The 23215-nt window shown below is 54.4% G+C and overlaps 1 protein-coding gene across 3 annotated transcripts in view; it reads left to right on the plus strand.

Moving 5' to 3' along the window:
* PRKCB (protein kinase C beta) overlaps positions 1-23215 on the plus strand; it is a 233916-nt gene that overhangs the window by 114709 nt on the left and 95992 nt on the right. For all 3 annotated transcript variants that reach the window (XM_033101075.1, XM_033101074.1, XM_033101076.1), the window contains 2 exons: positions 10192-10303; positions 11649-11777. In XM_033101075.1, coding sequence (XP_032956966.1) covers positions 10192-10303; positions 11649-11777 — 241 coding nt within the window. The remainder of the gene's footprint in view (positions 1-10191; positions 10304-11648; positions 11778-23215) is intronic.

A 23215-nucleotide genomic window follows, 5' to 3' on the forward strand; every position in this document is an offset into this window, starting at 1 on the left:
TTGTATCCTGAGAGCTCCCCCTGACCTCTACTGGTCTGGGATTCTAGGATTTCCATGTATTTTTTTTTTTTTTTTAAATGACATCCAGAACCAGCATCCATAGATACAATTCTTTTTTAAGTACTTTACATATAACTCTATTCTTCATTACACTCTGTGAGGTAAGTACCATTGTTCCCATTTTACAGATAAGGAAACTGAGGCACTCAGAGACTAAGTGACTGGCCCTGGGTCCCAGGAGCAGTGAGTGGTAGACCCAGGATTCAAACCTCGGCAGCCTCACCCCCAGTGTGTTCTCTTATTCAGTACCCCAAACTGTCTTGTAATCTCCGCCCTGTCGACGAACCTACTTGAAGTAGACAAGCCTTTCCTGTGAGAACTGCCTTTCCGGGTTGGCGCCCCCAGAAGCTCTGCCACCCCACAGCCTCGGGCCCATTAGCTCCCCATGTGCGCAGACATCTGCCCCCAGCGTGGTGAGCAATCTGACATCTCTTCGGAGAATTTGGATTTAAAGATGCTGGTTTTGGTCGGGGCTGTGCACATGGTTTTTGCAAACTGAATTGTCTATGACAAGTGCCCATCGTGGTGTATCCTGCCGCAGCGAACATTTCTCGGTCACCAGAACCCCAGAAGACCATCGGTGCTTCCCCTTTCTGGTCCTGACACCTCCACCCCCTCCCACCAGCCCAGCAGTCATTTGCCTGCATTTGCTGTTTCCCTGTTTATTTTTATTTTGCTTTGGAACCTTTGCACATTCTTGGTGAGAATGCAAACTGGTGCAGCTTCTGTGGAAAGCAGTGCGCCTGCTTTTCACATCCATACGAATGGAATTATCCAGCAGACCCTCTCTGGGGTCGGCTTCCCCCAGGTTTCTGTTTGTGGCCACATGACCTCGCGAGGATACCCAATGTCAGAGCCAGCCGGGCCAGGCAGGGAATGAATTAGGTGTGTGATGACAGGTGTGTCCCTCTGGTGTGTGTGCCTCTGTCCCAAAGGGCAGCCACGGCTCTGCTCCACTGCTTTCTATTCCTGCTCCTTAAGCACCAAGGTGCAGATTCTCTAACGTTTTTCAAGAGAAGCCTGGATCTCCTAATGTTAGACGTTGACAAATAATTGGAGAATTACAACTGTGGTGTATTTTAAAGCACATTTTGGGGCTGGATTCCTTCTGTGAACGGCCAGTTTATAAGCTCTGCATTAATAGGTGGGAACTGTTCGTGGAAGGGCTGCCCCCTTATAAAGGGAGAAGGGAAAATGTAGACTTGATCAAATCAGCCTTCTCTGGGGAGTGGGGAGGGAGCAACCGCCCAGGCTGGGAGCTGCAAACGAATGCCCAGGCCCCTTTACCTGGCGGTGTGGTTGAACTTCAACTTGGCTGGGGCACCCCCATTTCTCTAACCCTGGACGCAGCCCTGGTGAGGCACCTGCTGCTGCAGCACCCCCTGCTGGACTCTGTGCCCTCTGCGTCCCGTGGGATCTGCGGGCGGGAATGGCTGCCGCTTGCTTCTGAAAGCTTCCAGGCAGAAGCTCATTCATCATTCTGCATACTTATCGAGTGCCTGCCGCTGCCAGGAACCACACAGGCACCTGCGGCGACTCACCTTGGCTCCCTTGTTTGGGAAGTCACCCAGGCCACCAGCCAACCTTGCCACTCTAACCCTTTCAAATGGGGAGAACTCTGTCTAAGCCTCACCTTTTCTATCTATTGAAAAACATTTGAAGCGTTAATGGCACTTAACTTGGCACCTGCCCCTGATTTCCGCCCTGAAATAGACTCTCCTATTTTTAAAGCGTTCCTCTGGCACGTCCAGGGGTCGTGGGAGATCGAGAGCAGAGTGAAGTGTGCGGGAGGGAGCTGGCTGGGGGTCTCGCGTGCTGACTAAGCATGAAACCTGGGCTCGAGTCTCGACTCTGCTACTTCCTGGCGGGGGTGGCTTTGGATACTTCACTTAACTTCTCTGGGCCCCTTTCTTCGTTTTCAAGGTGAGGATGACGATAGCCCTACTTCACAAGGAAGTGGTGAGGATGAAATAAGTGAATGTACACGGCGCCCGGCATATTATGTTAAGTGTCCGCTTGACCCTGAACCTTGGGCCTGCTTTCACCTTCAGTGCTGGCCTTTGGTCCTGGTTCTGTGACTTAATTCTGCATCTCAGCCCTTTCTCGTGCAACTTCTGTCTCAGTCCCCTTCCCCCCTTCTCCATCAGTCTCCCAAATCCTACTGAGCAATGGCTAATTCCTAGGGCCTCTTTCCTCTCTGTTCCCAGACTTTCCCCACCTGCCTGTTTCTCCATTGCAACTCCTGTTGTGCCTCCAGCAGAATGATTGTAGCTAACATTTAGGTAGCCCCCTGTCACGTGCCTGCGGCTTCTAAGTGAGCTACACACACTAACTCCTGGCGTCCTGACCCAGGAGAAAGTTACTCTTTTTATGCCCATTTTATGGAGGAGGAAACTGAGGCAGACAAGTTATCTGATTTGTCAAGTCGCATGACTAAAAAGAAGCAGCGTCTGGATTTGAACTTGGCCTGGCCCTAGAGTTTGCCCTTAACCTCATGAGATGCTTCTACCTACTTCTCCATCCCCCACAGAGAGGATGCGGGTCCAGGCTCCACTCACCCTCCCTGGACCGGCAACCTCTTGTCCCGACTCCCTGATTCCTCTCTCACTGGCCTGTCATTCCCACATTGCTGTGGGGTCATCTTTCCTAAAACCAGATATGAGCACGTCATTGTCCTTGCTGAAAACAGGTCCATGGCTTCCCATTGCTCTCGGGACAAAGTCAGTACTTTCGGATGTGGTTTGTAAGCAGAGTCATCACACGTCCCCCTTTGCCAAGCGGTCTGGCCTCCAGAGCGTTTGTGCCCCGTTCTTCTCAAGCGTCCCCTTCAGAAGATGGACGACACGGTCGCTCTACTCGTCCGTCAGGCCCCGTGTGCGGTGGCCCCGTCCGCCCCTCCAGCTTCTTGTTGGCCACTCCTCCCCCCACCCTCTGAGCTCCCTTCTTTCACTCTCTCATGCTCCCCCCACCCACTAGGCATTTGCTCATGCTGTCCCCTCTGCGGGGCCACTCCCCTGCCCCTTCTCCCCCAAGTTCAGTGAGTCTCCATCCTGGCTGCAAACCTGAATCGTGTGGAGCTTTACAGCTGAATGCTGGGGCCCGTGTAGACACACGAAGTCAGAATCTCTGTGATTTCAGTGTGTGTCAGGGGTCAGAACCCTGGCTGACTGACGGCTGCTCATCCTCCAGACACAGCTCAGCGTCACCTCCTCAGGGAAGCCCTCCCTGACCAGTCTGTCTCCCTAATTGACACTCTTAGAGCACCACGTAGCTCTCCTTGCGGTCACATGTCACAGGGGTGACTTTACATTTATTTACGTGGTGACGAAGAGCCCAGATTCTGGATCCAGACCACTAGCTGTGTGACTTTGGGCAAGTTACTTCACTTCTCTGTGCCCCCGTTTTCTCCCCTGTAAGACAAGGATAATAATAAACCTATTTCGATGAGGGTCAAATGAGTTAATTATGTGTAAAGCTCTTAGAACAGCGCCTGGCCTGGGGTCACTATTACTGCAATAACAATGTTATTATCCCCCACTGGAATTGTAGGTCCCCGAACGGGGGGGTCAGTGTCTGCCGTTTGCGCACCTCACACGCGCAGCGTGGACAGCACAGCTGCTCAGGAACTTCGCTGAGCAGAGCGCGGCCGCCCTGGCGTTCCTGGCACGGGGGTGGGTGGGCATTGGCAGCTGGCGTCTTCCTCAGCGAGGCCCCTGTGTCTGTGGCTCTCGGAGCCCGTGTGGAGGACTTGGGATCCGACATCAGGACCTGCGCGGGCTGGCGGCCTCCCGGGTTCCAGGCGCTGACGATGGCCCAGGCCATCGCCCGTCACGCCCTTCTCCATAAAGCTTCCTTCTGCTGAAGTGCAGACCTGGGTGTGCGAGGGCTTGCCTGGCACAGGGGCTGTCAGGAGGCCGGGCACTGGGCGCTGCACCCAGAAAGCAGGCCTCCAGCGTCCGTGCGCACCTGTGTCCTGGTGTGGAGTTTGGGTGAGCCCCTCTCAGCAGGGAGAGAGGGCTGCTCAGACCAGACCCTCGGCCGGCCGGCGGCTGGCTGTGGTGCGGTGGTGGGCAGAGGGCAGGTGTGCCTGCTTTGTGGAGGGTGGACGGTTTATTTATAACGCAAGGGTGTGGTCTTTTGTAGTATGACTGCTCCTTGAAACGACCTGAGCTCCCTGAGGACACCCATCCCAGGGTGCCCTGCCCTGCACAGGAAGAGGCGCACGCCCAGCTGTAGGCCCCTGGGGAAGGCCCCCGCTTAACCCCTTTTTGTCTGAAGGGGGAACTGAGACCAGAGCCTGGAAGTGACTTGCCCGAGGCCCCAGGTGTGGTTTTGAGTCTCTGTTACCATTTATCCGGTGCATACGACAGGCCAGCCGCTGTGCTAAACACAGTGTTATCATGATTCCATGAATCTGTGCAAATCTAGAAAGCAGAAGCACTTAGTTATTATCTTCGACAAACACTCGCATAGTGTGTATTAAGGGCCAGACAGCATGCTGAGCCCTTTACGAATATCCACTCAGTAAATTCTCACAATCCTATGAGGATTTAGTGCTGTTATTAGTTTTACTTTAAAGATGAGGAAACTGAAGCAGAGAGGTTCAGTAACCTGCCCAAAGACACACAGCTTGGAAGTCGTTGACTTGGTGTTCAGTCCCAGGCAGGGTCCAGCAGCTGGGTGGGGACTCTGGTGACTTGTAGAATATAAGCCACACCCAGAGGGCAAGGCCAGGACCCAGCGCCAGCCCAAGGCCGCCTTCCAGGGATCTGCCCAGGGTCACCAGTTCTGAGCTCCTGCCCAGTGTAGAAATCCGAGGTTACAACAGCCCCGTAACATCATGGCCCCCCACTGCTGTGCGTCCCCCCAGAAGCCTGGAGGCACATCTCTGTGACAAGTTTGCATGTAGGCCAGGGAGGGTGGTTCCAGCCAGCTTAGGCACCTCTGCCCTAGCCAGGGACTTGAGATCCGGTTGGAATCACATAAATCCTGGAAGGGTAAAGACCAGTGTCACACTGAGGACAACTAGGAAGAGTTCAGGGGGAAAAAACCCACTTTTTCATTTCATTTCACTTCATTTCGTGTTCACAAAACCTCAGTCCACACGGCCATAGTCAAGGCTTCCTTCCTTCTCCGTCTGTGGGGAGGTTTTGGCGTTTGGCTTGCAGTTTGGGGCATGGCGGTGCTGGTGTGTTTCCCAGCGTGGTGGTGGCTGCCAGCAAAACGCTAAGACTTGATATCACACCTCTGCAAAGAAATGTACGGAGAAGACCTACTCCCTGTCTTTGATCCCTCCTGCCTCCACAGATAAACACGTTTATTAGGTTCTCATGGAGTGCATCCTTCCAGAGTTTCTTCCGGCAAATGTGAGAACCTCAAGTATACTTACGTAGGATCCCGTCTCCCTTTCCTCCGCAAGAGGTAACATGCAACACACGCTCTTCTGCTCCTTGGGTGGGTTGTTTGTTTCTTTCAGTTTCATTGTTTCCTGTCCTTTATATCTGAGCCATGTTCTGTTGTGTAGCTGTGCTGTGACTTATTTTGAGCGGCTCCCTACCTGTGACACATGGCCTGTTTAACACCTTTTGCTCTTGTAGGTAATACTTCAAGGAACAACCGTTGTACGCATATCATTTCCTATATAGGAGGGGTGACTTCCAGCATAAATTCCCACAAGTGGGGTGACTGGGTCCAAAAGGAAAAAGCATTTGTAATCTTGACAGATACGGCCGAGTTATTCTTACAGGGTTATAGCAACGAGTCTGTCTACCACAGCTTCTTGACCAACGCGATGGCATGAACATTTTAAACTTGCGTTTGAAGAGCTGTCTGCTTCATTTCCAGGTGTAGTAGAAATTTGTCATGTGCACCTAAATCCCCGATCCCCCGAGTTCACCCTCTTACAGTTTGATTTTAAAGTAGGTTTGCGTAAGTAAACATGGCATGCTGACTTCCGGTGCCGAGTAAGTGGTATTATAGGTCGTACGGAGCCGTGCAAAATTCTGCCGGCTCACGGCTGAGGCTGGGGGCGGGGGCGGTGGTTGCCACCGTGATTACTTCTTCTCTTTGGAAGAATCAGATCAAGACTTGTACTTCTTGTGTGCAGGGAGCTTTAGCATCACCACAAATCTATGGGGTGGGGATGGTTTTTATCTCCATTTTATGGACCAGCAATCGGAGACTCAAAGTTAAGTCATTTGCCTGAGGTCACACAGCTGACTCCAGAGCCTGTGCTTGGAACCTTCCTTCTCTGTTCTGACAGCATTTCTGAGTGCGGTCTTCAGTTTCTCCCAGCCCATCTAGCGCCTTCAGAAATGGACCTTCAGGGGCTTCTGTGGCCCATAGACGGCCAGGGATGACATAGCCTGAGGAGGGATACAGGCTGCTTTTCCTTCCCCCTCGGGCAGAGGCTCTTGGGTGTGCTTTCTTGACTTTTGTACTTCAGGTTAGCTTCCTTACTCCTGCAGCTTTGCCTCAGCTCAACCAGATTTTGGGCCACCTGTGAATAAAGCCACACGGCCCATTCAGGCTGACAGAGGCTATTTTAGGTTTGGACTTAGAGGTTTAAAGATTTTTGGTTTCTGATCTGTGCTTCTTCCTTCCTCCTTAGCTGCTTGTGCCCAGTGATGAAGTGCAGATGCTGAGCTGGGATCTGCGTGTCCTTTGGCCCTGGGGATGGGATGCTAACCGTTTGGGGGTACGGTGGGGGGCCTCGAGTGGCCTGTCACTGGCTGGTGCTCCATTTGAGTGAGATGGAGGTTATCATCACCTGTAACCCCTGTCAGGCGGGGGACCCTCTGGGAAGGCTGAGGAGCAGCCAGGTGACACGCAGGTGTTCCCACTCAGCTCCCCGCATCACTGGGGCCTGACAAACTTGGATTCCAGTCCTGGCTCTCCCACGTCCTTGCTTTGTGACCTTGGACAGTTCCTTCCCTAAGCCGCAGCTGGACATCTGGAAAACGCGGATGATAATAACCCCCCCTGACCGGCCAGTGTGAGGATTTAATAGCATGGTCTGGACCACCCAGCATCAAGCCACCGCTGTTCAGTATCCCTTTCTTATCGTTATTCTCAAGGCTCTCGGATCAGGCAGGCCGCTTGGAAATCCAGGCTTGCCTAGTACAACGTGCCCCACACGAAGCAATGGGGAGAGAAATCACGCAGGGCCTGTGGAAACCTGACTCCTGGGGGCGGGAGAGACGACCGGGGATCAGAAATCAGGCCGTGACGCTGGGATAGGGATGCAAGAAGTTTCTGAACGCACTTGGCAGTGAGCCCAATGAACTGATTCAGGAGCTGAGGGGACGTGTTCAGCTGTGGTTAGATCCCAGCCAGTGGACTGTCAGGGGAGAGGACCCGGAGTGGTGGCAGAAGTCACGACTCCAAACTCCTGCAGGGGCCCGGCGGGGAAGGGACAAGAGTGAAGCAGGCGTGGTGTGGACGACAGGGAGTGATAGGGTCTGGGGACATCTGGGGAGCCTGTCCCTTGTCTGAAGGGGCCATGGCACTGGGTGTCCAGTGTTGCCACAAGTTGTGGTTTTTCAAAGGGAGGCAGAAGTTTACATTTTTTATTTGACATTTCATGATTTTTCAATCAACTAATTCAAATTTTTAAGAAGCACCCTATGAACCAAATATAGCTTGTTCACAAGCTTGGTTTTCGAGCGTGGACTCCAGATCGTGACCTGTGAGCATGAAGGAGGACCCGGGCCAGTGGTGGGGAGGGGCTGCGGGTGGACTGGAGGGGCCTGTGGGATGGGGGTGGGGAGCTGACTGGACAGCACGATGGGGGAGGGGCTGCAGAGGAGGCCACTGCATCTTTGAATGGGGTCAAAACACAGGGCGAGTGGATCCTGGGCTCGTCCCGGGGGGTCGTCCACAGCCGCAGCCTTGGAGGCTGGGAAGGGAACGTCTTTTGGTTAAAGGCAGGGCTGACATTTCACCTGTCCCCACTGGCACTACTGTACCAGTTGTGAAAATACTGAAATATACTTTCAAACCGATGGGTAAATAGCCAGCGGGCTCTCTGAGCCTCCTCCTTCCACCTGCCACCCGTCTACCCCTTCCAGCTCCCCCAGCCCACCTCGCCATGGGCCAGCACCTAAAGAGTTAACTCCCAGCCCCGCCAGGCCCTGTGCTTCATTCTGATTGGTCGGAGGGTGGTGCCTGAGCCAATGGGATTGTACACGTCTTGACTCTCACTTGGCCCGCCCTCAGTGCAGGTGACAGATGCCTCCTTGGATCTGCTTAAGGACAAAGGAGACCATGTAGGGGCCTCAGGGGAGTCGGATGGCATTGAGGGCAGGATGCCAGGCCCCTGAGGGACTGGAACCAGGCGGTCCATCCATGAGGCCCTGTGCCCTTTGTCTTTGTTCCTCCCTGGTCATTAGAGGCCGCTGGAGAAAATGGCCATCTCAGCTCTGGGGCTCCATGTCTCCTGGCCACCTGCATCCCAGCCACTAAACACATGAGACGTTTGAGCCAAACATTCGCCTCTCTGCCACTCACCTGTGTGGGGGGCCGTGGGACCTCTCAACGTGCAAACCTGCCCGTCTCCGAGGTGGCTCTGGGCACGGCAGGCTCCCTGCAGGACTCCCCTTGAGGAGGAGGAGGCCTGAGGACCCCAGTGTGGCTTCCAAGCTCTCCCAGGTGGCGGGAGTGGGGGGTAGAGAGTTGATCAGGAGGTGATCTGGCTGGTCCCGGTGGTCCGAGGGCTTGGGGTGCTGGGGTTGGCCTTGGTCCTTGCGAGCACGAGCCCTCTGAAAGCTGAGGCAGGGGACGAGGTGGGGGAGCCTCCAGCAGCCTCCGCGTAAACCGTAGAGAAGCGAACTTTGTCCCGCCTGCTGGCTCCCTCTTGAACAGCTCTCCACGTCATTTTCTTAAACAGCATGTGTGTCGTGCGGGGGCTCTCAGGTTGCAGCCCGACTGCTGCCATCACAGGCTCCCAAACCTGACCTCTGGGCCATGCCAGCCGCTGTGCCGTCCCTGCACCCCTGGGCTCCCCAGATCCCTCGTCTGTAAAGTGGGGGTAGTAAGTGGTACATACTTCACAGGGCCGCTCGGAGGATTCCAGTTAATGCCTGGTTCCTCCCTGAAAATAGCGCCTGGCGCGAGTCAATGCTCCATAAACGTTAACTCTCATTAAACATTTATTGAGCACCTTCTGTATGCCAAGTACAGTATGTGCCCCAGGATATAATGGTGAGCGGAACTGCCTCATGGTGCTGGCAGTGTTTGTTAGGGAATCGTGTAAGAAGCCGCCACAAAGAGCCCTTCAGTACGGTGCCTTAGACACGACAGAAGGTACGGCTTCTCTCAGGTGTCTGTTCACAGGGACAGAGTCTAAGGCTGGTTAGGATGGTTTTATCCTTTCAACACCTGGCTCCAAGTTTGGGTCCAACACGGTCACTTCCAATTTTCACCATCTTCCAGCCAGCAGGAAGGAGGGAAGGGGCCAAGGAGACCTGTACACATTCCTTTTAAGGGAATGACACCAATCCACGCACATCCCATTGGCCATAACTCAGTCACATGGCCACACCAGTTGCAAGGGAGGCTGGGAAATGTGGTCTCTAACTGGGCGGCCATGCTCTCTGCTAAAAAGATTCAATTATTAAAAGGGAGCATGGATAGATAGTGGTGGAAAACCAGCAGGCTCTTCCACAGTCTGCAGACTATCCATTGCACCTTGAGTTCCATTCTGAAGGGCAGGGAGTACTAGCAAATGGCCTCAGGTGGGACGGTTTCTTGCCCAGACTTGGGTGGCACTCCTGAAACTGGCTCGGAGGCTACAGGGGGGAGAAATAGGAGAAGGGGACCTGTGTAACTGATGTGTCTGCCACTTTGTTTTGCCATCCCTGGAGTCCGTGCCAGAGGCGGGAGTCAGCGGGGGGGTTCTCAGAGGGAAGACCTGCGAATGCGGGGAGCTTGCTTGGGTAGACAGGTGTCCTCGTCAGGCATCCGTTTAGCCACTGCTTGTCAGGCACAGGGCTCCAGGGATGGCCCCACAGGTACGATGAGCGCTGGGGGCCCAGTTCAGTTCCTGGCCGTTCTCCAGGGACACGCCGTGCTGTGTGAATGCTGCCATGTCACACTGAGGCTGGCCTTTTTGTCTGTTTCTCTTGGCTCTAGGACCCCCGGAGCAAACACAAGTTTAAGATCCACACCTACTCCAGCCCCACCTTTTGCGACCACTGTGGGTCCCTGCTGTACGGACTCATCCACCAAGGGATGAAATGTGACAGTAAGTACCTTTGCTCTCTGGCAGGCTGCCTGCCCACTGGGCTGCTGCTTCGTGGTTTGGGGTCCAAGTCCTGGGTGGGCGGGTGTACCTGTTGTCTGGTGCTGAGTGACAGTCCTCTCACCCCAAAATGTAGTGGCTTAAAACAATAACCATTTACTGAGCCCGTGATTCTGCACGGCAGTCCTTTGTGGCGGGGCTGGGCTGACTCGTGTGCAAGGTAGGTTAGCGGGTTGGTTGGGGCCTGTCTGGGCCGGGGTGGCCTCCCCCACATGTCCTGGCTGTCATCTGGGTAATGGGGACGATGGGGCCACATGTCTTTCATTCTGAGCTGGCTAGTCCCGGCTTTCTCACACGCTTACATGCCGGTCATCACAAGTTCCCAAGTGCTTTAAGAGAGCAAGTCCCGTCCATCAAAGCACGTCCCATAGCAAGGTTCACAGTCACTGTGGGAGGGGCAGTCATGGGTGTGGACAAGGAGGCGGGGACACAAGCACAGGTACACCACGTGTGTGCAAAGGGGGCACATCATATTAATCATAAAACTCACGAGACATCAAGGGGTTGGATTCACAGTACAGACTATTTCATCCCTTTTACCCCAAGTCTGAATTCTTTCCCTGTAATTAGTTACAGTGGGGGCTCCGCTCAGCTCCTCTTCAGGGCCCCACCGGCTCCAGCCTCTGTGGGTTCACAGCTGTACCCCTAGTGGGGATTTGCCCTCGGGGTCTCACCCCAGATAGCGGCCCTCCCAGAGGGTGTTTCCTGGCCAGAGCTGGCTGATGCGGGCATGCAAAGGCCCAGCCCCCGTGTCTCAGTCCAGGACGTGTGATGGGTCCTGAGCCCAGGGGCCCCCCTTACCTCCCAACCCCTCGCTCCCTGAGCACAGGCCCCAAACCTGCTCGCAACCCCCTTCTCACACGTTCCGGGGAACCCAGCCTATTGGGGGCCAACATTTAAAATCGGGAGATGTCACATCCCAGTGGGGACAAATGGGAAGCTGGCCACTTGGGGCACGCACCTCCCTTGGCTGCACCTAAGCGGGGTCACGGTGTTCTGGGGTTGGCCGAGTGCCGCCACCCCAGCGTTTCCCCTCGTCCTGGCGTCGAAGTTGGTGCTTCTGGCTTCGGAGCCCCACGGACGATTCCACCTCCTGTGTCCATCAGGGCCTGGGTGGGGGGCGTGGGAAGAGTTGGAGAAGCCCTTCTGATGTGACTCGGCGGGCGGGCTGGTCCCCGCGGAGCCTGGGGGTCTCAGCCGCCTGGAGGGGAAGGAGGGACAGGACGGTGGGGACAGACGCCCGGGGCGCCAGCCCGGCCCGCCTGAGCCGCGCCCCTTCTGCCCTCAGCCTGCATGATGAACGTGCACAAGCGCTGCGTGATGAACGTCCCCAGCCTCTGCGGCACGGACCACACGGAGCGCCGCGGCCGCATCTACATCCAGGCGCACATCGAGAGGGAGGTGCTGATCGTGGTCGGTAGGTGGCGCTGCGGCTCCGGACCGGGTTCCACGGGGTGTCCGGTGGGGCAGGTGGGGAGGCCGGGGGACGCGTGGGGCTGCGCGGTCCCGCCCTTCCCCGCCTGGGGCTCAGAGACTCCCCGCGCCCCTCCGCTCCGCACTCTCTCACCCACTGTCTTTGGAGTGTGCGGCTCCAGGGACAGATAGAATCTCGATGATAAAACCACGTTTGGAAGAGTGTTCGTTGCATCTTGGGGAAGTGGAGGGGGGTGCTGCGAGCAGCCCCGGGGGCTTTCCCGGTGTTTGCAAGATTTCTTTCTCACCCCTGGTGGTGGCTGCGCCGGTCCCTGGTATATTATTCTGTATACTTTTGGCACTTCTGAAATACTTCATCATAAGAAGAAGGAGCGATAGTGCAGCCCGCTGGACAGGCACCGTGGGCCTGGGGGCTGGACGGGAACGTGATGTCTGCTGCTCGTGTAGTGGGACCCTCGGGAGGTGCCTGGCTGTGACACAGAAGCTCAGGCAACGTGGAAATCCAGCTGCACTGCACTGTCCTGGGGTGGGGGGTGCTCTGTCACCAGCTTGGCCGAACCGACCCTGGTCTGAAGCTTTAGAGGAATTCTCCCTCAGGTGGGTGACACCAACTGCCATAGACGCTATAGCTAGTTAGTATCCTCAAGGTTTTATGACTTAGGAAATTGACCATGGAAGGGATTGATTTTGCAAACACGGGTCAGTGTCTGAGGCCCCAGAGTGGTTCAGCAGCTCTGATGTGCTGAGGCCACGCTGGGAACGGCCTTACCCACACCATGTGCAACACAAGCCCTGTTTTAAACCGGTGCGTGATGTGTAGCAATTCCGCTGAATTGCTTTATCCTCTAGAAGGAAGGCAAGCGGCTCACTTCTGCCCAGTGGGACACTTGGAGGTGCTGGGGGAGAAGCCTGCAGTCAGTGGTTCAAAAGTCGCTGGTTTTCCCTGCTGACTGCCCAGGCGTCCTGGTGCTGAGGGGCAAAAATGAGACCCTGCTGCCCTCTACTGTCACATTCTAGGAATGACACTGGCTCCGATACGTCACTGGAACCTTGACGTAGGCGGGCGGTCACTTATTAAGAGGCAGCATTGATGAAACGCACTGAATGCCAGTGCTAACACCTTACTTACCACAGTGTCCTCAGATCCAGCCATTGTGCCCACCCCCCAGAGGAAATGATAATTGTGTGACCCGTCGGCTGGCAATAAATGTATCAAATTCACACATTGTCTGCCTTGAACTTATACAATGTTGCGAGTCAATTATGTTTCAGTTTTTAAAATGACATGTTATCTCTTTCAATCCTCACAGAACCCTGTGAAATATCTATTATGCTCATTTTATGAATGAACGTACTGAGGCTCAGAGAAGTCATGCTTCCGAGAGCTCATGCCAGTAATAATAATAATAATAATAAATACAGTAGCTAACATTTGAGTTCTTAATATGTCAATCACAATCACTGTGTAAATACGAGCAATATCTTACAATGATTTCCAGCAACTGTAATGAGCTAAGTGGTGTCATTCTGCCGGTCAGGAGCCAGGCTGAGAGAGCCACACGCTTCGTCACATAGGTCCCTTTGACCCTTAAGTACGATGTACTAGGTTACTATGTAGTTTGGTTCCCTCCCTCACACCCCACACGTCATTTATTCCCTTTGTGGCTTAGCTAAGTTACCTTTTGTGGGCACTTCTTGGGAAGTCTTTGTTCCATCTGGTGCAATACAACATTCCTTCCATCAAATCCAAGATCAATCTCTTCCCCCTTCATCACACAGATGTTGGGACACATCGTGATCACAAGCTGATGATTCTTGAACAACCCGAGTACCTGCCTGTGAGTTGGGGCTTTATTTGTGTCCTAGAGCGGCCCTAATAAAATACCCTAAACTGGATGGCTCAATAGGACAGATATCTATTCTCTAACTTCTCTGAAGGCTGGAAGTCTAGAAGCCAAGTGTCGGCAAAGCTGGTTCCTTCTGGAAGGCTCTGAGGGAGAGTCTGTTTGCGCCTCTCTCAGCTTCCGGTGGTGCCATCAGTCTTTGGCTTGTGGATACGTCACTCCTGTATCTGCCCCCATCACCCCTGTGGCATCTTCCCTGTGTGTCTCTGTGTTCAAACGTCCTTTTCCTACAAGGACTCCAGTCCTTGGGTCGGGCCACCCGAATCCAGTACGACCTCATCTTCACTTGACCACATCTGCCAAGACCCTATTTCCAAATAAGGTCATATTTATAGGTACTGGGGTTAGGACTTGAATATATCTTTTGAGGGGACACAATTCAACCCATAACGGGGAAGAATACAAGGAAACGTCTGAGGGCCCTTTGGCTCGCTGTCCGGTCGGGCACCTTCCTTCTCAAACCCACATGGCAGGACACGACCGGAAGAGCAGAGGGCAGACCTGGGTACGCTCGGCCCCTGAGGGGTGAGGGGTCGCTGGGCAGTTTAGAGTGATGAGGTGTTCAGTGTGAGAAAGGTGGCATGTTACAGGTAGCAAGGTAGGATGGGCTCAGTAGGCATGGGTGTTGGCTCATTCATTGATTCATTCATTCAGGAAGGGCTTGAGAACCTGGTTGGATCCGGTGACAATGAGATCTAATGTCTGCCCTCAGGGAGCTCACAGCTGAGAGGGAGAGATGGACACAGCCCATTACCTTGTGACCTGGGAAGCACCCTGGGGGAGCCGTGGCTGGGCTGGGCGTGTTATGCGTCTGGGAGTTACCTGGACGCGGCAAGCTTTGTGTCAGGGTCAATACAATGAACACTAGCTGTGTTCAGTGAGTCCGCGCTCCGGGCCAGGTGCCTCTGACCGACCAACTGGTTAGTCGTTGCGGCAGTCCTGTCAGAGGCGTGACTATTATCCCCACTTTACATGTGAAGAAACTGAGGCACAGGGCCAGTTTTAAAGAACCTTCCAGGAGCCACACCGTAAGTGTGGGTCACAGGTTTGCACGCAGGCTGTCACCACGCTGTGTTCCAGCAGAGGGAATATGGTACTTGGAGAGACGTGGCAGTGGGAGTGGCGGGGGTATGTGGGACACTGTCACTTGCTGAGTGTGGCTTCCCTCCCTTGTAGCCTGGATCTGAGCTGACCTAGGACCTACTCACTCACTGCCGCAGTCATTCCCTGATTCATTCAACAATATTCATGGAGCTGCCGCTGTTTGTCGAGCATTCTAGACCTAGGGGTCCAGCAGGGGACAAGACAAGTCTTTGCCTGGGTGAACGTCACAGCCTGGGGTCTTGCCAGCTCCTGGGACCGTTGGGCTCTTTTCTCATTGTTCTTCCTTGCATTGGCCATGGGGACTCTCCCTTCTGTGAGGTTAGAATTCACTGCTCTTTGAGCTTTTTTTAAGAGACTGTGCCCACAAATCCCCTTCTTCGGTGTGGTTTCCTGTGTGGAAGCTCTGAGCTTTGGGAGTTTGGAAGAGAAAGCCACCACGACCTGAAGGCTGTTTCTGCTCTTTGCCCTTCCACATACTTCCCCTGAGCTGGTTTTCTGCTTTAGAGGAAAAGAGAAGAGGGGAGGAAAAGGGAAATGCAATGAAGAACAATTGAGATGGATTAACATCTGGACCGACTACCCAGCCGTGCCTCCGTGGTGGGAATATGAGACGATCACAGGCTAGGCCACTAGGGCCCACCAGGGGGCAGCCTCGGCCTCCAAAACCATCCCTGCCCGGAAGCTGTCTTTGTAGAATAAAGGAAAACCGTCACCATCGTGTCCATAAGGGGAAGCATCGCAGAGAACAGTGAGGGCACCCTCCCCCATCAAACAGCTGGGTCACTGAGGTCCAGAGATGGGAAGTGACTTCTCAAGGCCAGTAGCATAGAGCAAGATAGGACCCGGTTCTTGTGGGTTTCCCCCTCCCTTATACGTTGCCTGTTTGTATTCTTACCCCAACATACACCAAAGTTGAAAGAATTTGACAGCGAACACCCATTTGTCCACTCCCTAGACCCTGCCCTTAACTCTCACTGTACTTGCTTGCTCTGTATCTATCCATCACTTTTCCTGTTTCTGATATACCCCAAAGTTAATTAAAGACAAGGTTAAGTCCCGCCCCCCCAAACTCTCCAGCAGGCACGTCGTCCACTAGAACTCAAGACTTATTTACAGTTTTGTTTTGACTTTTGAGGTGAAAGGCATAGACAGAGAAGGGCACACGTCTTGAGTGTCTAATGGCTCAGTTTTGTCGGAAGTGGGCTGCTGGGGAACCGAACCCCTACCAGGTGTGCCCCTTTTTGTGCTGTCACAGTTGCCACCAGGGACTGTGAACGCAATCCTGTGTGTGCAGACACGCGTGCCCCTCCACGCCCCCACACACTACAGGAATTGGGGTGCCACGTCCCCAAGGTTCCTCAGACAACCTCATACTTAATAGTTGTTAGAGTCTTTAAAAAAAGAAACTGTAATGCAGTCAGATGGGCTTGTTGGAAACACTCCGTTATGTGCTCATTGGAGAGAAGACCCCTAAAACAATCTCAGCAAGATGCCTGCGTGGGTTTGCTTCTCTTCCGTGTTTTTGTAATGAAGTGAGGGCCGGTCTCCACCGCTGATACTCTGACCGTCTCTCTTGGTGCTGCAGACAGTTGTCTGCCCAGCGCTCGGTTGAGTTCAGGCCCCCACCCCTTCCTTCAAAGCCTTTGGCTTGTGACGTGGTCGGTGGGTGTCCTGGACACGGAAGCAGATGGAGGGAGCTGAAGTCTTCGCATCAGTGTTCCTTCTCTTCTTCCGTAAATGTTGAAACGCAGACTGCCGCCCAAGGCCCCCAAACCTCGGAGTGTGCTGGGCCACACCCCGAATGCCTGCTGGGTTGCGCGGAGCGGGGCACTGCCAGGGCTGCGGCTTGTCCCTGCTTTTGGGGGAAGCGGTCCAGCGGGATCTATTAAATTACCCTTTTGGGAATCTGTTCTATTGAAATAAGCACGGGAGGAAATCAAGTCCAGAACAAGCCGGTTTATTGATCTTCTGTTTGTGGTAGCGAACAATTGGAATTGCCTAATTAGGGTGTGTCCGTTGTATGGGATATTATTACGGTGTGGTTCAAACCACTGAAGTAAAACGGGTGTGTGCGGCTTCTCTGGAGCTGCTTGCGCTCTGTGTTTTGGTATGGGAACGGGTTACGCGGATGTGTTCACTTGTGAAACTTTATTAAACTGTATCGTTATGATTTGTACACTTTCCTGTATGTATAGTATACTTTCATTATTTAAAAATTTAAATATTAAAAAAATTCTAACTAATTGGGAAGCAGAACAACACCGGACGGTCAGAGCAATAGCGGTTGACCTAGACAGGGGTTGGCAAACCACGGCCTGAGGGCCACATCTGGCCCGCTGCCTGTGTTTGTAAATAAAGTTTTATTGGCACACTGCTGCGCCCGTTCATTGGCGTATTGTCTCTGGCTGCTGCGGTGGCTCAGTGGTACCGTTCCTTGAGTGGCTGTGGCAGGGCCTGGATAGGACCTGGTCTGCAAAGTCGAAAGTATTTAGTCTCTGGCCCTCACTGCAAACACTGGCCGCCCCGTGACCTGCAGGGATATCTCTCATGGTTATCCTTGAGGTTAAGTGAGAGCATTAGGTCCCACAGAAGATATTCAGTATGATCTCATTTCGAAGACACAAGCAGCGCATGCAACAGACACTTCCTATGTGTGAAGGTATGTTTGTATGTGTTGGAAGGGTGGGAAGAAACGTGTGGACAGCTACAAACCCGGCTGTAAACATTGTAATCGGAGGACTGGGAAAGTGGAAACCGAAAAAGACTGGGCTGGGGGAAAGGGTTGGGGTTACCTCTTTCTACGTCTTAAGAATTGTTTCTCTGGTTGCTATAAACAAACACCTACCATGTTTCCCCGAAAATAAGACCTAGCCAGACAATCAGCTCGAATGCATGTTTTGGAGCAAAAATTAATACAAGACCTGGTCTTTTATATTATGTTAGATAAGACCCGGTCTTGTAGTAAAATGAGACCGGGTCTTATGTTAATTTTTGCTTAGGTCTTCTTTTTGGGGAAACACGGCATCATTTTTTGTAATTTTGGGGGGGGGAAAACAAACAAAACAGCAATTCTAAGTAGGAAAAACTAATTTAGATAAATGTGTCCGTTGAAAATCGAGTGGCTGAAGGGAATGACAGGATGTGTGTGTCTCTGAGAACTGGGGGAGGGAGGGGTCCCCGGCGCGGGCGGGGCTGGGCCCAGCCTCCCCATGCCGTTGTCAGGTTTTCACTGTCACGAATGTGTCTGGTGTGGCGTCGTGTTGTGCGGGGGCCCTGCTCCCTCCTGGAGTCTCCACCACGGTCCCCGATGTCCCGGGAAGCGTGTCTTCTTCTGTCTGGCCCGCCCTTCCCAGAAGCCCCCACTGACCCCTCCCCAACCCAGGTCGAACTTCTTTACCTAAAACCTTTCAGTGTCCTGATCCTTCCAATTCTGTGTCCCGCTGTGGGGCCTCCCGTGGCCTCAGCGCTTCACTTGGGCAGTTTACCCTTCAGAAGACACAGGTCCCGCCGCGCTCAGGTGCCCTGTGGACCTGCCGCTTCAGCCTCACCTGAGAGCAGGTTAGAAATGCAGGGTCTCAGGTTCCAGCTGGCCCTGCTCAATCAGAATCTGAGCTTCCACAAAACCCCTGGGCCCTGCCACGTGTACGGGCTTGCAAATGCCTGACCCTGACCACCGACCTGGCTGTGGGACAGGACACACGTCCCATCCACCAGGTGGCGGGCTTGCCCGTGCTCTGCTCCATCGGTGGGCCCGCGTGGGGTGGTGTGAGCCTCCAGCCCGCCTTGCCAGGGCTCTTCAGCTGTCTTGAAGCTTTGGTGCCCGTGCTTCAGAGGCCTGAATCCCCTTTCCTCCGTGGCCTGAACAAACCTACCCGCATGCCCTGGAGTAGGCTCCATGCAGCACGAGCCCCTGGCTTGAGCCATGTGTGTAAAATGACCCTAACCTTCCCTTCTCTGCTTTGCAGATGTCCCCTGCCGCCCAGAGGAGAAGGCAGTCCCTGCTTTCCAGCGAGTAGCCCCCAGCTGCTTTCTCGTTGATTTGCTGCCAGTCTGTACTAACTATAGGCCAACAGAGTGTGTGATCATAGGGCTTGAGTCGGGCCTGGGTTCGAATCCTGCCTCCGTCCCCTGTGGGTGGGTGATGGTGGCGACACTGGCCGCAGCTCCCTTCCCTGCAACCCGTCCTGCTTGGCGGCTGTGCTGTGCACACTCCGAGCAGCGCTGATGGAATTGTCCTCAGGGCGGCAGCTGGGGACTCAGGATGCTTCTTCCTGGTCTGCAGACGGGGACACGGGGGTGGGCCCGGCTGCCTTGCGCTGAGGGACCTTGGCTTCTGTGGGCTCCCTTGTCCCAACGCTCCTGCTCGTCCATTTTTCTCCTTCGGGAGTGAGCGAGCCAGGGTTTCCTGGACTGTGAGGCTGGAGGTGATGCTATTTCTTCATGTCCTTGCCTTTTTGCAGAACGGCAGGCTTCACTGGCCAGACCTGCCCAAGAGCTGGCTGAATTCTGAGGATGGGAGAGGTAGACAGAGGGAGACGACCTTCCTGGTAAACCTCGCTGTGTTGGTGATTCGTGCCAGCCACTCCCCTCCTTGGGGGGTAAGGAATACCTGGGTCACTTGAGCAGATGAAATGAGGGCAGTGCCCAGCTCAGAGGGTCGTGCAGAGGATTCCACAGGCGGTGTATGTAAGGGGTTAGCACACCACCTGCTATGGGGCTGCCATATGTGTTTGCTCTGGTTTACCCAGCTCTTTCGGAGCTTCCTGGCTGCTTGTTGCCTGTTTTGCCAAATGTGGAGTTTCCTGTGTAGTGGCCTTGTTCTATCCTCCTAAAGTGGCCGTGTGAGGACGCGGTTTCCTGGGAGAGAAGTCCAGCGTCCCAGAGACCCTGCCTCGTGGGCAGGCACTGAAACCCTTGGTCAGGGCACCCCTAGGAAACGTCGGGTCTTACTATTTCTGCATTACCCTCCTCCGCCAGGGCATTTCCTGGGAAACTTCCAGCTTCGAAGCTGAGTCTTTGATGAGGAAGCGAGGTGTTTGGGACTGCTCGCGGCTCTATCTCAGGCGGCCTGAGAGGGTGGTACCCACCCCATTGAGGTATTGAGGGGACCTGTCTGCTAAGCCCATCACTTTCAGACACTGTTCCAATCGTATGTGCAGTCAACATTTACTAAGCACCTGCTACATGCTTGCTGACACTGAAGCTCAGAAAAGTGAAGTGCGTTGCCTACGGTCACACAGCTAGTAAGAGCTGGAGTCGGGATTCGAACCCAGGCCTGCCTTCATGAGCGATCTTAGCACACACGTGGTCCTGAGAGGCAATGCTGCCAGCCTCAGGGGCGCTGGGGGACCTGTGGGTTTGGACGATAACACGGCGAACCGCAGCCAAGGAGGGGTGTGTGTGTATCGTGAAAGCAAACAGGAAACGGGAGATGGGAGAGGTTCTTCTCTGTGGCGCTCTGACCAGCGCTGACAGCTCTTCCCTGCACTGTGGTACCAGTAGGACACACACGGCACAGGACTTGCATGCAATTAGTCCAAATCGTTCAAACGCAGTCTCTTGGAGACGTTTGGAATTTTCCCTCTGTCTGGCGGCTTGAAGCACTTGGCCATCCATCCCGGAAAATGTGCGGTCCACATTTGTCTGCATCACTGTGGTCCCTGTTTTCCTGGAGGGCAGACTGCTGTGGGGACCGCCCCGCCCCCCGCAGGATCTTTGCCCTGCAAACAGGGCGGCTGGACAATTTCTCCCGTGTAAGCTGCAGTCCTGTTCAGTATGCAAATGAGATGCAAATGAGGGCCCGCATTGGCGCGTGGGGGTCAGACGTCTGGGGGCTTCTGCTCGCTGCCTCGCCAGGAGGTTGATGAACCTGACAGCTCCTTTAACAATCATTTCTGCCCACCGAAGGGCTCTGCATGAGGGCAGAGGCTGCCTGCTCCTGAAACCCCTTCAGACACCTGGTGACTGGAGGCTGGAGAGACAGCCAGCTTTCCACGGGCTGTCAGACGCCACTGAGTTATCATCAGCTGCCTGCGGGGCTCTGAGAAGCGCCAGGAAGGGAGGGAGAAGGCGGGGAACTGACTGCCATTCTGTGCTCCTCCTCCCCTGCGGAGCCGAGTGAGGCAGCCAAGGGCCACCGGCTCCTGGGTCCTCGCCCTGCTCAGAGAATGGGTCTCCACAGGGACCTGGAGTAAGAGCTGAGCGCCTGCTCCCCTCCCCCAGCTGAGGATCGAAGGTCCTTTGATTTTATGTCTTTCAATCAAACCCACCGTCTTCCCTGCAGCTGGAGATAGGGCAATGGAATGGTTGGTGGAGAAAGACACGGGGCATATTCTCGAAGAGTCAGCAGACCCAAGGGAGCTGCCCATGGCTTCTTTCTGCTGCTTTCTCCTTCTTTTGTGGGGGCGTGTACAGTGCGGTTTCCTTGACAAAATCATTAAAGTCTCTCTCTAAATATAAACCTAAAATGCAAGAAAACAAGGACCTCCTACGTGCCAGCCAGTGGGTTGCACTCTTTCCTTGGATTGATACATTTTATCGCCTTGTACAGGTGGGAGCCTAACTGACTTGCCCCGGGGGCCATGTGGCCAGTAAGTAGCAGGACTGACTTTCCACCCAGGTCCTTAACCACTGTGGCAGACTGAGGATTTAGGAATTGCAACATAATTTCCACGGAGGATTGAATGTGCTTTCCTTCCCTGCCCCGCGTGGTGTCCTCTTTGGCCCCCGGCCATGATTTCTCAGCATCCTCATCCAGGCTTCCTGGCATCAGACTGACCTGGGCTAGTCACTGTCATTAGCTCAAGGTTCGGCTCCTGGGTCCCCCAGACAGGGACGACAGGTGGGAGGATCCCGGGTAGACCCTTGCAACGTCTTGTCCCCAGGCTCCTTCCGCAGGGTGTTGCCCGCTGGCTTTTGTTGTCTGGGCCGGGGGGTCTGGAAGTTCACGTGAAAGGCTTGTGTGTCCATGGGCTTGCTATCGGTACGTCATGGGACCACGTGTGGCACACGGGCAGGGACCATTCTCAGCCCTCACCCACAGTCACCTTCCCCCAAGTGTTTGCAGCAGAGAAAACTGCGGTGATGGTTGTAATGGTGGCGATAACCGGCGCCCACCAGATGTTCGTTGAAAACAAAAATCTAAGCAAGGCGACAGGACCTTGACAACAAGTGTTGGGTAGTCATGGCCCCTGCCCTTCCCCAGCAGGGACACTTTGGGGAAAAGGAGGGGACACTGTTGCTTTGTGGCCTCATTCAGTCCGCGTGACCACCCTGTGCGATGACACCTGTCCCGTACCCACGGTTCTGATTCTGCAGAGAGGAAAATGCAGCTCCGAGAGGGACGTTACTTGCCCAAAGCCCCCAGCTCGTGAGCTGGGGCTTGAATTCAAATAGAAATGTGATGGACTCTAAACGTAGGTTCTCCATGCACAGCGTCTCTGGGGAATACAAACACCCTCCTTTCAGACTCAGTCAGTCCTTCCTTCCTTGTTTCCATTGTTCTCTGAGTGTCTCCCGTGTGGGCGGCCCTTTGCCTGACAGCGGGAGGATCTGTGAATGAGGGGGGCCCTTTCCGTGGGGAGTATCCACGACCCACTGAGAGAGGGAGAGAAGGCATGCGAACGGGGCGTGGGTGACGGGGGACCCAGCTTGAAGGGAAGCGCTGTGGGAGGTGCGCGCTGACGAGAGCTGAAGTCCAACCGTTGGCCCAGGAGGCTTCCGGGAATCAAAGGCAACGAGTTAGTTCTGGACCCCCAGGAGAATTCACCGCCAGGGCCCAGCAGCGTGCTTTGTGTGCTCTGTACTTTGAAAGATATATAGAGCCTCTGAAATCCACTCTTCACACCCAGCCAGAGGGCTGATCTAGATGCAAATTGAGCCGCTGTCACTCCTCTGCTTAAACGGCTGCGTCCCAGACCCCCAGCCAGCTCTGCGAGCGTCTGTCAACCTCAGCTTCTCTGTCCGTCCTCCCGCCTGTGATGCCCTCATCTTTCCCCCACCAAATGATTTTGTTTCCTTCGTGCCCTTGCTCTTCCCCTCTGCCTGCTTTGTCCTTCCTCGGGCTGTGCACGGTCTGGTTACCCCTTTCACTGTCTGCTTCACTGTCACCTCAGAAGGACCACCCCTGGGCTTTAGCCAAGGAAGCCCCTCCCAGTCCTTCTCTGTCCCCTTGCCCTAAGACTGTCGTCGTGTTGGTCACATGTAGCTGTCATTCTGTTGTTTGTTTATTTGCTTCTTACCTGTCTCTGCGGGGCCGGAGGGCAAGCACCCCCGTCTTCATAGCACCCTGTGCTAGTGCCCAGCACGTCACCGGCCCATGTCGGGGCGTAGTACGTCTCTGCTGAATAAATGGTGCGGCGGGTGAAAAAGAGGGCGCAAGAGGTGGGCTGTCAGGCTGAAGCGACCACGTGAG

Source organism: Rhinolophus ferrumequinum, assembly GCF_004115265.2.
Source record: "Rhinolophus ferrumequinum isolate MPI-CBG mRhiFer1 chromosome 15 unlocalized genomic scaffold, mRhiFer1_v1.p scaffold_54_arrow_ctg1_1, whole genome shotgun sequence".
Taxonomy (NCBI): Eukaryota; Metazoa; Chordata; class Mammalia; order Chiroptera; family Rhinolophidae; genus Rhinolophus; species Rhinolophus ferrumequinum.